The sequence below is a fragment of the Castor canadensis genome, chromosome 11 (assembly GCF_047511655.1).
Source record: "Castor canadensis chromosome 11, mCasCan1.hap1v2, whole genome shotgun sequence".
NCBI lineage: Eukaryota > Metazoa > Chordata > Mammalia > Rodentia > Castoridae > Castor > Castor canadensis.
In genome coordinates, this window is record NC_133396.1 from 138,090,540 (window position 1) to 138,105,256 (window position 14,717).

At 42.7% G+C, this 14,717-nt stretch overlaps 2 protein-coding genes across 14 annotated transcripts in view; one reads left to right on the forward strand and one right to left on the reverse strand.

The window, feature by feature from the left end:
- Cep170 (centrosomal protein 170) overlaps positions 1 to 1,371 on the reverse strand; it is a 114,999-nt gene extending 113,628 nt beyond the window's left edge. For 3 of the 6 annotated variants that reach the window (XM_074048776.1, XM_074048775.1, XM_074048770.1), the window contains exon 1: positions 678 to 1,371. The gene's annotated coding sequence lies outside the window, so the exon portion shown is untranslated. The remainder of the gene's footprint in view (positions 1 to 677) is intronic. The other 3 variants (XM_074048773.1, XM_074048772.1, XM_074048769.1) reach the window with 1 other exon arrangement.
- Positions 1,372 to 1,421: 50 nt separating this feature from the next.
- Sdccag8 (SHH signaling and ciliogenesis regulator SDCCAG8) overlaps positions 1,422 to 14,717 on the forward strand; it is a 220,374-nt gene continuing 207,078 nt past the window's right edge. For 3 of the 8 annotated variants that reach the window (XR_012439102.1, XM_074048779.1, XM_074048780.1), the window contains exons 1-3: positions 1,429 to 1,829; positions 13,178 to 13,330; positions 14,322 to 14,407. Coding sequence is in view for 4 of the 8 variants with exons in the window: in XM_074048779.1 (XP_073904880.1) it covers positions 1,763 to 1,829; positions 13,178 to 13,330; positions 14,322 to 14,407 (306 nt within the window). In the remaining 4 variants the exon portion in view is untranslated. Of the gene's footprint in view, positions 1,830 to 13,177; positions 13,331 to 14,321; positions 14,408 to 14,717 lie in introns of all 8 variants that reach the window. The other 5 variants (XR_012439103.1, XR_012439104.1, XR_012439105.1 and 2 more) reach the window with 3 other exon arrangements.

Here is a 14,717-nt window from a genome sequence, read left to right on the forward strand (position 1 = left end):
GGGGACTCCCGCAGGTATACAGGCTCTCGCCTCTCTCCTTTACACTCTTGCGAACCCTGTGGATAAATACTGGACACCAGCAGGCGGAGGACCTAAATCCCGTCTTCCCGCCCATTGCATAAAATGGAGCCATACCAAACCCCCACATTTGAATCCTAGGACAATGAAGGCGACAGGAAGTCGTGTCCTCCCGGGATGGACCAGAGCGAGGCACAGCCCGCGCGGGGTGCTGTCGCCTTGCGGGGTGCGTGACACCACATCTTCCACGCCCATCCAACGTGTCCCCAGGGGCCTAGGTCTGACCTCCCCCAAGCGCCCCCCAAACTAATCCTACCAAAGGGTGGCACGGCCCGGCTCCCTCCCCTACTGAGGCGCAGCCATTCCCTCGCGGACACCCACGGCGGAGGGGACGCTGCACAAAGGCAGGGGGACCCGGCCGCGGGGCGCGGGCGGCCGCGGGTGGGGGAAGGGAGGGGGAGGATGGGCGGCCGCTGGGCCGGACCGGGCTAGCCCGGGGGCCGTGGGGGCGGCGGCCGCGCCGAGTACCCGGGAAGCGCCCCGACCCCAGTCCGGCCGCCGGACCGCGCCCAGACCCCATCGTGCCCCCCGGGAGGTGGAGAAGCGGCGGGAGGCCGCGGTGGCAGCGCCGACACCGAGCGGCCCGGCGCATCACTTACCCCTCGCCGTGGAGAGGCACCGGACCGGGAGGCGGGGCGCGTCGCGTCCCGTGAGTCGCTAGCACGCCGTCCTCCCCCAACCCCGTCGTCTTTGTCGTCGTCGTCGTCGCAGTCGGGCTCCGGGGCCCTCGGCTCCGCTGAGCAATAACGTTATTCCACACACGCCCCACACATAGCGGTAACGGCAGAGAGCGGCCGCGCAGTGCGCAGGCGCCTGGGACAGGGCGAGCAGCCAAAGCCCTCTCTCCTCCTGCCTGGGCCCAGCGATGACTGACTGCGCAGGCGCCAGGTCCAGACAATGAAAGGGGGCTTGGCGGAGGGTCTCCGCCGAGCTGCCCACTGCGCAGGCGTGCACCCAAGAGCCGCTCAAACAATGAAGGGGAGCCGGGCCCCGGCCGGAACCGCAACCTGCGCGGACTACGGCTCCCGGCGGGCAGCGCACCAACTCCCGGCAGAGATTGGGGTGCCCGGCACCCTACGAGTTGTAGTGTCGGCTGCCTTCACGGTCTGGCAGTTTGGAAGATTTAGAGCTGCCTTTTCTTGAGAATTTATTTGGACACATGTTGCAACAAACAGCGTTCAGAGCATGTGATGTGCATCCTTTGAAGCCTCAGCGACTAGTTGCATAAGTGGCGCATTTTGAAGCGTCGAGGCCCTGGGAAAACCCTATGTGTCAGCCGGGTGGTCCAGTCTGCAGGAGGACGGGAGGGAGGCGGAGCTAAACGAGACTGGGCTGAAGGGAAAGGGCGCGGCCGCCAAGCCCATCTCTTAGCAACGGGTTCCCGCCGCCAAACCCTTGAGCGGGACCCAGAGCGCGAAGCCTTCTGGGAGTGGTAGTGTAGCTGCAAAGTTCCTGAGACTCAACGCGGCAAGGCCAGAGCGTGTGGACTACAACTCCCGACGTGCACCACGAAGGCCAGTGGGAAGGAAGCGCCCCCACGAGCTCGGCCCGGGGCTCCCGGCTCTTGGGTGATAGCGGCGGCAGAAGGCAAGCGGAGGTCCCGTCCCCCACCCCCCAGCGATAGGCCTGCCCTCGGAGGGCAGTGCGCAGGACATTTCCCTGCGTAACTCCCACCTCTGGGCCCATGGCGAAGTCCCCAGGGAACTCTACCCTGGAGGAGAGTCTGGAGCAATACCAGCAGAGTCTCCGGGGTGAGTTGCTCCGAACCTCAGTGTCTTGCTCCCGGGTACCCAGGGCCATAGTGGGCGGGAGCAGACCAGGTGCCTTTCCTAACACCTCGTTTGGGCTCCAGCCAGGCTGCGAAGGAAGAAGATGGATGTTGCTCTCTCTCTCTCTGTCTCGTCTTTGAGCAGGATGGAAGAGTTCGTTCTTGTTTTTAGGGTTAAGCAGCATTGTTTCCTTTCATTCTTGAACTTACCTGAACCAACTAAGTGCCCTGATCTTGACTTGGGCATCTTTCACAACCAGCGCTAGCAGAAACTGTTGGAAGGCGCTGTGCCACTTTTGCCCTATTACCATACTTTGCTGTTTGATCCAAGCAATTCCTGATCCACATTTGTTGCACATACACAAGTTATGGTGTAATGGATTGAATGTGATTTATAGGACCAGGAGCAAAACACCAATAGTTATTTGAATCAAAACAGCTTCTATTTATTGGTCTTGTAGAGTAAATCATTTAAAATTTGTAACAATCTTATGAATACCCCTATTTTACACGTGGGGAAGTCGCAGCTCATAAAGGTTGAGTTATAGGCCAAAGCCTACACAGAGATATTAAATTCAGGCTTGTCTGTTTTCAGAGCCTATGTTTTTCTTCACTAATCAAATCATAAGTCCTGTTACTGAAACCTTATTTAATTAATTCAGATTTTCTTAGTACAGTACCCTATGAGTAATTTGGAGCTAGCTCTGCAATCTTGGACAACACATGTAACCTCCACAAATCTCAGTTCCTGTTATATGGAAGTTAGGGTATTATCTACAGGGTTATCATGAGGAGCAAATGTATAATGGCCATAAAGTGTGATTGTTGTTCATAGTAAGAAATACATTTTATAGGCTGGGAATGTAGGTTAGTGTTGGAGCACTCACCTGACATATATGAGGCCCTGGTTTTGATCCCCAGCAGTGAAGAAAAAAAGGTGGAGACATTTTATATGGGACATATACACTAAAAGAAAATTTTCACTAAAGAATTTTTATTTTACTAGGTATAATACATTCTATTTTATATTCTGTTGCATTTTCATAACCATCATAAGTCATGAGCAAGGGTTAGAAATATTAAAGCATTTAGAGCCCAAATTTAATGAGCAAATTTTAATTCACTGCCTGCCCTGTGTTAGGTATACTAGGTGCTGGGTTTGCAATAAGGAACAAGATAAAGTCTCTGTCTCTATGGAGTCTCTGAATTAGTAGGAGAGAAAGACAAGAAACGAAGTATTTACATATTACTGTGACAGAAAACAAGGGTAAAGATCAGTGTTTGGCACAGAAATACTTATTGTTAGCTGCTGTCTATACTTGATACGGCAAAATGAGTTTTCAAGAAGACGGGAAAGTTCATCTTCTCATGCCTCTAGACTTTGGAAGCTTGTTAGTCAGCAGCGTTACAAACTGTTAACATTCTCAGTACACAAGTGAAGGAATTGCTCCCAATAAATACTTTTATCAATATAAGTTATTAGATATAGAAATGACCACTTTTAGCTTTTATTTGGAAGCAAGAAAAATACTGCACAATAATATGAGTGCTTTTATTTCTTGGATAATTTTTTTCTGTTTTTTTATTCTATAAAAATTTTTAAAAATTATATTACTGTTGTACCAGGGTACATTGTGACATTTGCAAAAATTCTTACAATATAGCTTAGTTAAATTCACCCCTCCATCATTTTCCTTTACCCACCCCCCCATTCTTAGAATAGTTTCAACAGGTCTCATTTTTCCATTTTCATAAATGAGCACAGTATTTCCACCATACTCACCTTTTCCTTATATCTTCTCCTCTCCCACTGATACCAACCACCGGACAGGGCCTGATTTACACTCCTGTCCTCCATTTTTGATCAAGAAAAAAAGATATTTTTGTTTGTTAAAGATATCTATACAGAGAATTTCATTATGACATTTCCATGTGTATATGTATTATATCCCAAATTTGTTCATCCCCACCATTTTTTTCTTTCTACCTTATTCGTCTTCTTATGGAGTATTCAACAGGGTTAAAAATTCTATATTCATTCTTGTATAGGAGGGAATAAGGAAGATGAATATAGGTGGTGCTCTTTCATTATGTTTCTTTTTCTTTTCTTTTTTTGGTGGTACCGGTGTTGAACTAAGGGCCTGATGCTTGCTAGGCAGGCATTCTACCACTTGAACCACTCTCCCAGCCCTTTTTCTGTTGGTTATTTTTGAGATAGGGTCTGGCTTTATGCCCAGGCTGGCCTTGATCCAGATAATTCTATTTATGATTCTCTGCAGGGCTGGGATGACAGGCATGAATCCCTGTGCCCATCCATTGGTTGAGATGGGGGTCTCACGAACTTTATCCCCAGTCTGGCCTTGATCCACATTCCTCCCAATATCCACCTCCCAAGTAGCTAGGATTATAGGGGTGAACCACTGGTCCCAGCCTCATTATGTTTCTTTTGATGCTTCATCTCCTTTGACCTTATTTTAAGTCTTTATGTACCCATTGGGGGTTACTTTATATTAGGCATTTTGATACAGTAAAGAGTTAATTTCAAACCAATTTTATAGAAATATGTATAATGCCACTGATACTGCTTTCAATATAGAATGAAGAGTTTTCATCCAAAGACAACACATTGTAAAATAAGTTTAAAATTTAAACTTAGTGTGATAATAATATAAGATAGTCCAAATGTTTTACCAAAAGCAAAAATCAGGGATCACAAAAAAGGTAAACAATTAAAAAAATTTAGCCATAGTCTTAACAGTGAATCAAGAAGTGGAGCCTGACATTTTTTATGTTTTCAGGATTTAGTGACATTTATTTTTACCTGGTAGTTTCTATGAGAGCTTCTAGAAGGAAACAAAACAGAATTAACCCTGAATTTAACACAAGCGGAGGTTCTTCACTAATGAAAATGATGACTTTTTAATAGGATACTTACCTTTAAAGTAAAAATTTGTTTGTGAATAATCATAGTATGGTGGATTCACTATGTGGAGCTTCATTATTTTGAGTGTTTGGGCCAATAATTAAAGAATTGTCTCACCTATTTCACTCTTAACAGAAGGTTGGTAAGTTACTTACCGGTTATTCCTGTGATTTTAAAATAGCTGTACATGTAATCATTACTAATATGCCTTCATTTTATTCAGCCAGGAAATAACCCTCTAAATATGCAAAAGCTGTCACAGTTTACCATAATGATGTCTCCTTTTCTAAACAGCTTGTTATATACCACACTTTTAAACAGTGTCTTGTATACCACAGGCTGGCCTTGAAGTGGTGATGCTCCTGCTTACCTCAGCCTCCCCAGAGCTGGGATTACAGATGCACCATCACACCTGCTGATATACTGAGACTCTGAAATGCTGATGTGAAAAGCAGAGACAGTTTATTTGCTTTGGAGCTTTAGTGGAATCCTTACCTTTCTTTGACTTCAGTGACGCTGAAGCAGCCATGGGAAGAGCAAATGCCTCTCTTCTGATTTAAATTCACTGCATGGTGCTGGGTAGAGTGTAGAGTGCTTTCTCATGCTCCTGTCCTCCTGACCTAACTGGGGGTGACTGGAGATGCAGAAAGGACAAACGATAGAAGTCAGACATGCAGAAAGTTGGGGCCAGGTGTGCTGGGCACTCGCATAGAGATGCACAACAGTCTCCTTGCTTCTTTTCTCTTTCTTTAAAACCTTACTTCTAAAGTCTTCTTTTCTATTCCTTAAAATTTCTTTCCTTAGACTCACTCTGTCCCATGTTCTTGCTTAGCTTTTCTTTAGCATAATCTCTCTTAAAGTCTTTGCCCCCAGACTTGCACTGTCCCATGTTTTCTTTAATCTCTCTTAAAGTCTTGGTGCTCAGACTTGCATTGCCCCATGTTTCCTCTACTCTCTAGCATAACTCAGCAGCAGCAGCATTATTCTTGTGAGCAGCCCACCAAAGAATCAACAATCCTCAAAAAAAACCCTTTGTGTCCTCCTTCAGTGAGTCTTTTATATCCAGTGGTAAACAAGGAGGTGGAGCAACAGTTCTCAGGGAGGGGCGTGACGTTGACATTGTACCAGGAGAAACCTGCATTCCTACTTCTCTGAAAGTAAACAACTTTGGAAAAGTAGCTGTGCTGCATTCTGCCTCACTCTCTTCTGTGGCTGGGGCCATGGCAAACTCAGCCTACAGAACATTGAGCACAACTGTGCTTATGTCAAGTTCTCATAGGCTTCTGGTAATCCACTCCCCACAGTAGAGTGCTGTGGAGTGAGAATGAAACCCTGGTTTTGATCCCCTGGACCACAAAAATATATAAATTAATAATTAAGTTCAATGTATCATTGTATAAGGCCATGAGGTATAAAATGAACTAGTTTCAACCCAAGAAATGGTGAGAAAAGCTAGAATTAGAGGCAACCCAGGCTCTGTTTTAAGTTCTGCACACTGAGGGTAGGCCTATAGAATTAGAAAGGAGAGAAACTCCTACAATTGTAGCATTCTAGCCTTACTTAGTAACAGAATCATGTCTCATTTACTGCTATAGTGTTGAGAATGGATACAACATTTGTTACCAGCATCTCCAAACCTGATTCACCTGTTGACATACTTCCTAGCCACCCTTGGTTGAGTGGGCATGAAGCAAAAGGAAACCAGCTTATAGTATGACAGAACTCATAACTTCTGCATGCCTTCTGTATAGTAGTGCTCCTGTTCTCTTTCCACACTTTAATGTTTTAGTCTCTACATAAAGCTCATGAGGAAGAACATGAGGAAGTTAGAGGGAGGCAGGTCATTGAACTTCCTGTACTTTGCTGATAGCCATCTGTGTGACTTTGGTCAAGTTAATGAAATATTTGTGGATTCCTGTTTCCACATCTGTAAATTGGAAGATTGAGCTCTGTGAGAATTATTGCCTTTTGGAGTCAGGCAGATGACAAAGTGTGTGATGGAGTTGGTGGAAGACACTAGGCAAAGTGTGCCTTAAGCTCAAACCGGGAAGGTCAGGCTTTTCCCAAAAGCATTCTGCTTTCTTTCTTGCTTTCTTCCCCTCTTTTTCTTTTCCTTCCTCCCTTCTTTCTCCAAGAAAAGAGCCAAGCAAAACACAACTTAGAGCCTGGTGTCTCCTCAAGGCTCCACTCTGTCCCCTGAATAACTATTGTCCTTTCCATTCTCACTGTGACCATGTGAATGAGAAAGGCCCTGTTTCTGTCTTATGAAAATTAGAGGAAGGAGTTATACTAGTACCCTGAAAGTGACAAGGTAACAGTGGGAAGGGAAGTGATCTTGAGGAGGGTCCTTTACTTTGTAAATCATTGTTGTTGGAGAAAACTGGATACTGTTGTGGCCTATGTTTTACTTATGTATGATTGGCATGTCTTCAGATCCTACCAAGTGTGCTGTCTTGCCAGAGAAGGCCTCATATTGTAGAAGGGCTGTGTTCATCTTACTAACCAAGATTTTGGCTGGTGTAGTAGCCAGCATTGATGTCATCTGGATGTTTGGCAAACTTAAGAAAACATGTTTATTTTCAATGAAAGGTCCTCTTTTTCTCAGATTTGCTAATATAACTTATATTTCTTCTTTCTCCTTTTCTCAAATCTTTTCTGGATTTTTAAAATACTCTGTTATATTCTCTATACATGTACATATATACACACATACAAACAGAATTTTTCATTGATAAATACACATGTATTTGTTTAGATATTCATGTAGCTTTGCTTAGTATTTTTAACTTTTATGACGTTTCCTTTTATTGCAATAAAAATAAGACAAAGCCAGATGTGGTAGTGCATACCTGTAATCCAAGAACTTGAGAGGCTGAGGCAGGAGGAATAGCTCAAGGCCAGCCTGGGCTATACAGTGAGACCCTGTCTCATAAAACAGATACCAAACAATATAAAGTAGGATCCCAATTTTCCCAGTATTAATGAGGTAAAATAGGCAAAAGACAGGATTGAACAGCCAGAAAAGAGTGCTTCAGGAGTAAATAGTCATCCTGGAATAATCTAGAATCAAAGCTGTGGTTCAGCATTGTGACATTGTAAGGCACTTTCACACATGCTTAGGTCTAAAAGGCTCATGCTATTGAGACACTGCAAGTAATTACAGTCTCTCTTGGAGTGTTTAAAGAATTTTGATTCAATTAAATCACCAGTTTGCATTAAGGTTTTCACCTTTTTACTTAGTGATAACTTTTCTGAGTTCAAGTATAGAGAAGATAGCTTGAAGTACACTTATATGCACATTAAAGCAACCTTAATTCTGGTGGAACTTTCTCAGAATCCACTGGGTTATTTAAATGAATAGCCTTAGAGAAAATGTTGCATCATATTCTAGGTCTTGAAACAAAATTAAGCTAAATATGAATTCTGAGCTCACTACTACAATGAATATGACTCCTGTTCCTGGTTCCTGCATTAGAAGCATCTCATTGTGACAGTGGTGGTCTTGGATTGTGCCTGCCATCACCACTGATAGCAGAGTAGCTCACCGTCCTGTTCGTTTTCCATCAAGCAGCAGCTGCAGTTGCAATATAATAATACTGTGAGTATGATGGGAAGTCTCCTCAAGGATAGCTCAGGATAGCTGAACACTAGCTATCCTGTTTATTGATCTCAACCAGTGATTCTCAGTTGGGGTGATTTATCTGCCAAGCAAACATTCAGTAATGTCTGGAACATTTTTGATGGTCATAACTAAAGGTGGAAGGGAATACTATTGGCATCTCATGTGTAGAAGCCTGGGATGCTGCTAAACACTCATGTCCCAACACCTTTTGACAAAGAGTTAACTATCAGGTCTGAAAGGTCAGTAGCACTGAGGTTGAGAACCTATGACCTAGAGTAGCAAGGCTTTGCTCATAGGCCTGGCTCTGCACGAATCATACTTGAGAGTAATTAAAGTGAAGAATACACATTGTATTGGTTGCTGACTTTATTCTGCCAGCCTAGCAAGAATTTCTCTATCAGTGGAAGTGACAGGAGCATAAGAAATGGCAGGTGTATCCCACAGGATGGATATGTCCTATCTCTTGGGTTTGCTACCTCCCACACATCATTAATGATCTTTTAGACACTGCTTTCTTAAGATGTTTACATTCTTACTCAGATTATCTTTTACTCCTGGTGCTAACCATGTTAGCACGTTTTCAGCTATTAGAGTTTTAGCATAGTATTTTCTTTAAGACTTTTTCATTTCTGAGCAGTACTTTTAATCTTTTCACTATTTTGTCATTGCTGTTTACAGAGGCAGCTTTATCTGATTTTGGACTATGCTGGTTTTATCTTGGTTTTGCTACCTGTCAGTCCAGTAGTAAACCATGACAGCAGTCATCTGAACTACGCTTGGCCAGGCAAGTGTGGATAGACACATATTGCCCTTATCTTGCTGTGGTTTCATTTTCCTGCTTGTCTGCCTAACCGAAGCTTATGTCAGGAACTTCATCACATCTTCTGTCTTGGCCTAGGGAGTGGTTTATTGCATTTTTCTCAGAGCAGCTGGATGCTTTTCAGGGGTGGCTCCCCCTCCCTGTCACCAGGGCCATTCTCTTTCACATCTTCCAGGACAGATGGAGAATGTAGAAATTAATAATTCACAGTGTGTGTATAGTTGTTGATTCCTAGTCTGAGATATATCTGCATTTTGTTCAAAAACATCTTGAAGAGAAGCTCGATGGTGAGCTGGGAGTTATCATATAGGAAGTAGGGAAAATGGACTGGGAAAGTGATTAAGACAGACTTAAATTTGTCAGCAGTCATCTGCTCAAGAACCTTTTAAGTGCTTATTGTACGATTGATTGGATAATGGACTAGCAGAAATATTATTTGCTTGCATTTATGTTCATGTGATCTGTAGGACTCAAGTCCCGTTTGTATTCATATCACAATTAAGCTTCTTACAGCCTGTGATGGGCTGGAGAGAAGAAATGAGGATGCATTCTGAAATATGCTACTGTTCTCTCAGGAGAGAGGAGGAAGTGAGTGATCTTTCTGTCTCTGGGTTAGATAAAGCTGTGCCCCATTAGCAGTATAACAGGAAATGATAACTGGAACCTCTTGTTTACTCTGGTTTCCTTAAGTGAGACCAGCAGATACTGCATCAGGGAAGTGGTATTCTTATTAAGGAGAATGGGGGCTCCAGTTGCAATGTGATGGGATTCCATCTATCTTAAATCATCTGAGTCTTGTTATTACTCATGATTAACTCCATTTGTGAGTTGCAGTGCATAATTATTTTGTTTTATATATATATATACTTTGCGAGTTCTGAAATGTTGTATTGAAACAACTTAAAAATGTCACTTACTTCCTTGATTTTACTGTTATGACACAGTTCTTGCAAATTCCTTCTCTTCTCTGGTCCTCATAACTGAGTCAGTAGTATAAAAAACTTATCTATCACTTTTCTTTGGGATAGTTGTTGACCTTAGTGTCTCATTATTTCACATAATATATGTTCTTATTGCAATTTAGCTGTAATTGTTGACTTATGAATTTTGAAAGATTAAACAAGGTTATTAGAAAAGGGAATACAAGGGCTATTAAAACTGCCATTGGGCTGGGGATAAGGCTTAAATGATAGAGGCAGCATGCACGAGTCTCTGAGTTCACACACCAGTACCACAAAAAACAAATAACCACAGCAACAACAAAACCCCTGCCTCATTGTAATCTTGTGAGAGAACTCTACCTGGAAGGATTTTCAACACTGCAGTTTTTTTTATCCCTGATGTCCTTTCTTTTTCCTAATATAGTTTATTAGCTTTTAGTCAGAGCAGGTATAAATAAATGATTATCCTTTCCTAGAGGTGAAGTCATTTGATAGCTCCATGGAGCATACTTTTAATGTTAGTCAAACCCTCTGTTTCCTTTCTAATGGATGCAATAAAGGCAAATGCTTTATTCATAGATTTAAGGGCATAAATCTAAAGCTCTGTGCCCTAAAATTGCTTATCATCTAACACTTGGATTTTCCCTTTCCATTGACAAGTTTGTTTAGAAAATACTGCACTATTGGAAAACTATTTCTGGACCTTACATTGCTCAAACCAGAAATGTATCTTATCTGGATTTCCTTAAACCCAGAATGCATAAGTGGAGACCAGGCCTGTTAGTAATCAGCACCAAGTTTGTGTCAGAAAAAGATATGTGTGGTAATTGGATTGGTATGGAGAAAAATGTGAGAAATTCTCTGGGTCTCTGGTGTAGTCTAGTAATCAAATTTCATTGTTTAACCCAGACTTGAAAGACCTGTTCTCCTTAGTTTAATCAAGGTAGGAAATGAGTTGCCCTAAGTAAAGAAACTATATTGCATATTGTGCAACCCAAGTATTTTTTTTTCTGTTAAGGAATATGGTTACTGTTTTCTAAACTTTGAAATGAATGAGTTTAGAGAAAATGGAGTCTGTTTTTCAAGGTCCTGTAGAGTATATATTTATAAGTGTGTTTTATAAATGATTGGTTGGTAATGAATCTTGCAGTTGCATGATCTCTAGTGCCAGAGTCCTCTGGAGGCTACATTAGGCTGTTGGGGTGGAAGATGGGTAGAGTGGTGGGGGCTGGGGGCTTCTCGCCTTCTCATGTAGTCTCAGGGCCTCTCCTTTACACATATCTCTCCAGCTACTAAAGGCAAACATTCCAAGATAGAGGAAGCAGAAGCTGTCAGTTTTTCTAAAGACGAGGCCTGGGTCTGGCATGGTGTAACTTCTACCACATTCTATTGTTGGGGGCCAACTCATTTCAAACTAGGAAGTGAGACTGGGTTCTTGGGGCTATTTTTAGAGATAAACTATCACAGTAATATACCTTAGGTTCATCTTAGGCAGTTTATGTTATATGTATGCTGGCTGGTTTAAGCTTCAGGCTGAGGGGTGGCCAGTTGCACTACCAACTGTGATATGTAGTCAGTAGCAGTACAGGAAAAGCTGCCACCATAAGCACTTCAGCTCCTGATCCAAACTGGGCTATCAGTTCAAGCTCTCTTGATGGGGCAGGGACATAAGGTTCTCAGGGACAGGGAAACTTCCCCAGGCCAGAGCTTGATGTGACCGAGTCCCTGTGGTTGGTTCTGCCCACTCACCTTACTTGGAATTCATTGCGTTCTTTTTCTTTTTTTTTTCTTTTATTATTCATATGTGCATACAAGGCTTGGGTCATTTCTCCCCCCTGCCCCCACCCCCTCCCTTACCACCCACTCTGCCCCCTCCCTCTCCCCCCCCACCCCCTCAATACCCAGCAGAAACTATTTTGCCCTTATCTCTAATTTTGTTGTAGAGAGAGTATAAGCAATAATAGGAAGGAACAAGGGTTTTTGCTGGTTGAGATAAGGATAGCTATACAGTGCATTGACTCACATTGATTTCCTGTGCATGTGTGTTACCTTCTAGGTTAATTCTTTTTGATCCTTTTCTCTAGTTCCTGGTCCCCTTTTCCTATTGGCCTCAGTTGCTTTTAAGGTATCTGCTTTAGTTTCTCTGTGTTAAGGGCAACAAATGCTAGCTAATTTTTTAGGTGTCTTACCTATCCTCACCCCTCTCTTGTGTGCTCTCGCTTTTATCATGTATCCCATTGTTGTGTTTGCCCTTGATCTAATGTCCGCATATGAGGGAGAACATACGATTTTTGGTCTTTTGGGCCAGGCTAACCTCACTCAGAAGATGTTCTCCAATTCCATCCATTTACCAGCGAATGATAACATTTCGTTCTTCTTCATGGCTGCATAAAATTCCATTGTGTATAGATACCACATTTTCTTAATCCATTCGTCAGTGGTGGGGCATCTTGGCTGTTTCCATAACTTGGCTATTGTGAATAGTGCCGCAATAAACATGGGTGTGCAGGTGCCTCTAGAGTAACCTGTGTCACAGTCTTTTGGGTATATCCCCAAGAGTGGTATTGCTGGATCATATGGTAGATCAATGTCTAGCTTTTTAAGTAGCCTCCAAATTTTTTTCCAGAGTGGTTGTAGTAGTTTACATTCCCACCAACATGCCCACTCACCTCTTGTCTCCAGGTGGGGTGGGCACGTTGTAAGCACTAAGTGGAAAAAGAGGTTATTATTTGGGGTGGGGCATCTGTGCCATTCTATCCATTGGGTTGGTGGTGCCATATGTACTGACTATAAACAATTGTGACAGGAGCCTTAGAAATCATCATGTCTGACTCTAACCCATGAACCCATAATCTTACCAATTTCTTCTGGCAAATTCCTTAGCATGCTAGCAACAACCCTTCTTTTTTCCATAAAGTGCCAAAAAAATAACTGATTCTCCTTCTGAGACTGTCTTGAGCGAGTGAGTATCCATGCAATCGCCCAAATTTTATTGGCCCTAGCTTTCCTCGGGTTTTTGTTGCAGAACGTGCTAATCGGAGCATTCACCAACTGAAATGTACCCTGAGAGAATGCGATGTCACTGTTGAAGAAGGGGCACTGGATCCTTCCTTTACTGTTGCTGCAGATCCTGATAATACGGGATTGGCTTGGCATGAACTCCAACACAGCCATGCTGGTGAGTGTGACTGTCAGTCCTAGTCTGAATGGGCACAGTGGACTCTTTAATCTCCATAGAATAATGACTCCATTCCCTTCTTCACTCTGCTGCTAGGATGCTATTCCTGAAACACAAATCAGGTAATATAATTCCCTTGTCCAATTTTTTTCTTCTGACTTCCCAAAGCACAACTCCAAAATCCTTAGGAATGATATTTTTCTAAGATAGCAGCAATCTGCCTATCATCTCCTTTTTTCTATCCTCTCATCCTAACCATCCATATCACAAGTATGTAGTAGTCATAGTAACCTTCTATCCATGCTTCTGTGCTTTTTACACACATAGTGCCTCCTCATGACAGCTTTTCTCAACTTTTCTTGCTCGGGGTACTCCTGTTCCTCCTAGTGAAAATTGGCAAGGTTATGTGTTTCTTCTTGCAGCACTACACATAGCTTTATGTCTCCATGCAAACTTACTGTTTCTCTTTTGCTTACTGAATTCTCAGCTCTTAAGGGGTAGAGTTTTTAAGTTTATCTTTGTATCCCCAGTCAGTTTAAGTGTGATTTCTTGGCCAAATAGTTGATGATAAATTGTGTCAACTTTCCATCACTATAACAAATATCTGAGATAAATAAATTTATAAATAGAAAAGGTTTGCTTTGGCTTACAGTTTTGGAAATTGTAGTCCATGATTGATTGACCCTGTTGTTTTGGGTTGAGGCATGACAGCATATCCTGTTAAGAGAACCTGGAGGAACAAAACCTGCTTGCCTCATGGCTGGGAAGCAAGAGACTGAGGAAGGAGCTGTAGTCCCACCAGCCCCTCAAGGGCATACCTCCAGCAGCCTGAAGACTTCTCACCTCTTAAAATTTTCCCTAATTCCCAATAGTGCCAAACCAGAGACTAAGCCGATGACACATGACCCTTGGAGGACATTTATGAGCCAAACTGTAGCATAAACCATGGATATTAAGCAAGGTTAATAAATCCATTGCTTTTGCTCCATAGTTAATCAGCTCAAGGCTTTGTTGCACCAACAAGCAAGTAAAGAAAATGAGATCTCTCCATCAAGAAGACGAAAAATGTCTGCTTTGGTAAGTATCAACCTTGCACCCTAAGAAAAGCATTAGTTTTTAAATTTTGTTTTATTTTCCAGTGTATCTTGTAGATACTCTGGAACATGGTAAGAGTGCAAAGCAGTAGAATAAATTCTCTCCCCCTGAACATTTTGGCTGAAGAAAGAGACTTCTATGGTAGAGCGAATCTTAATATTTCTCAGTTATTTTTGCTTGAAAAGTAAGAGTAAGAGAGCAGCTTGGAAATTTATTTTGTAACTGTTATCAAATGTATAAAAGGGACAATGAATGTAAAAGTATAATTTAGCAATTTCTTTTTTAGAAGATC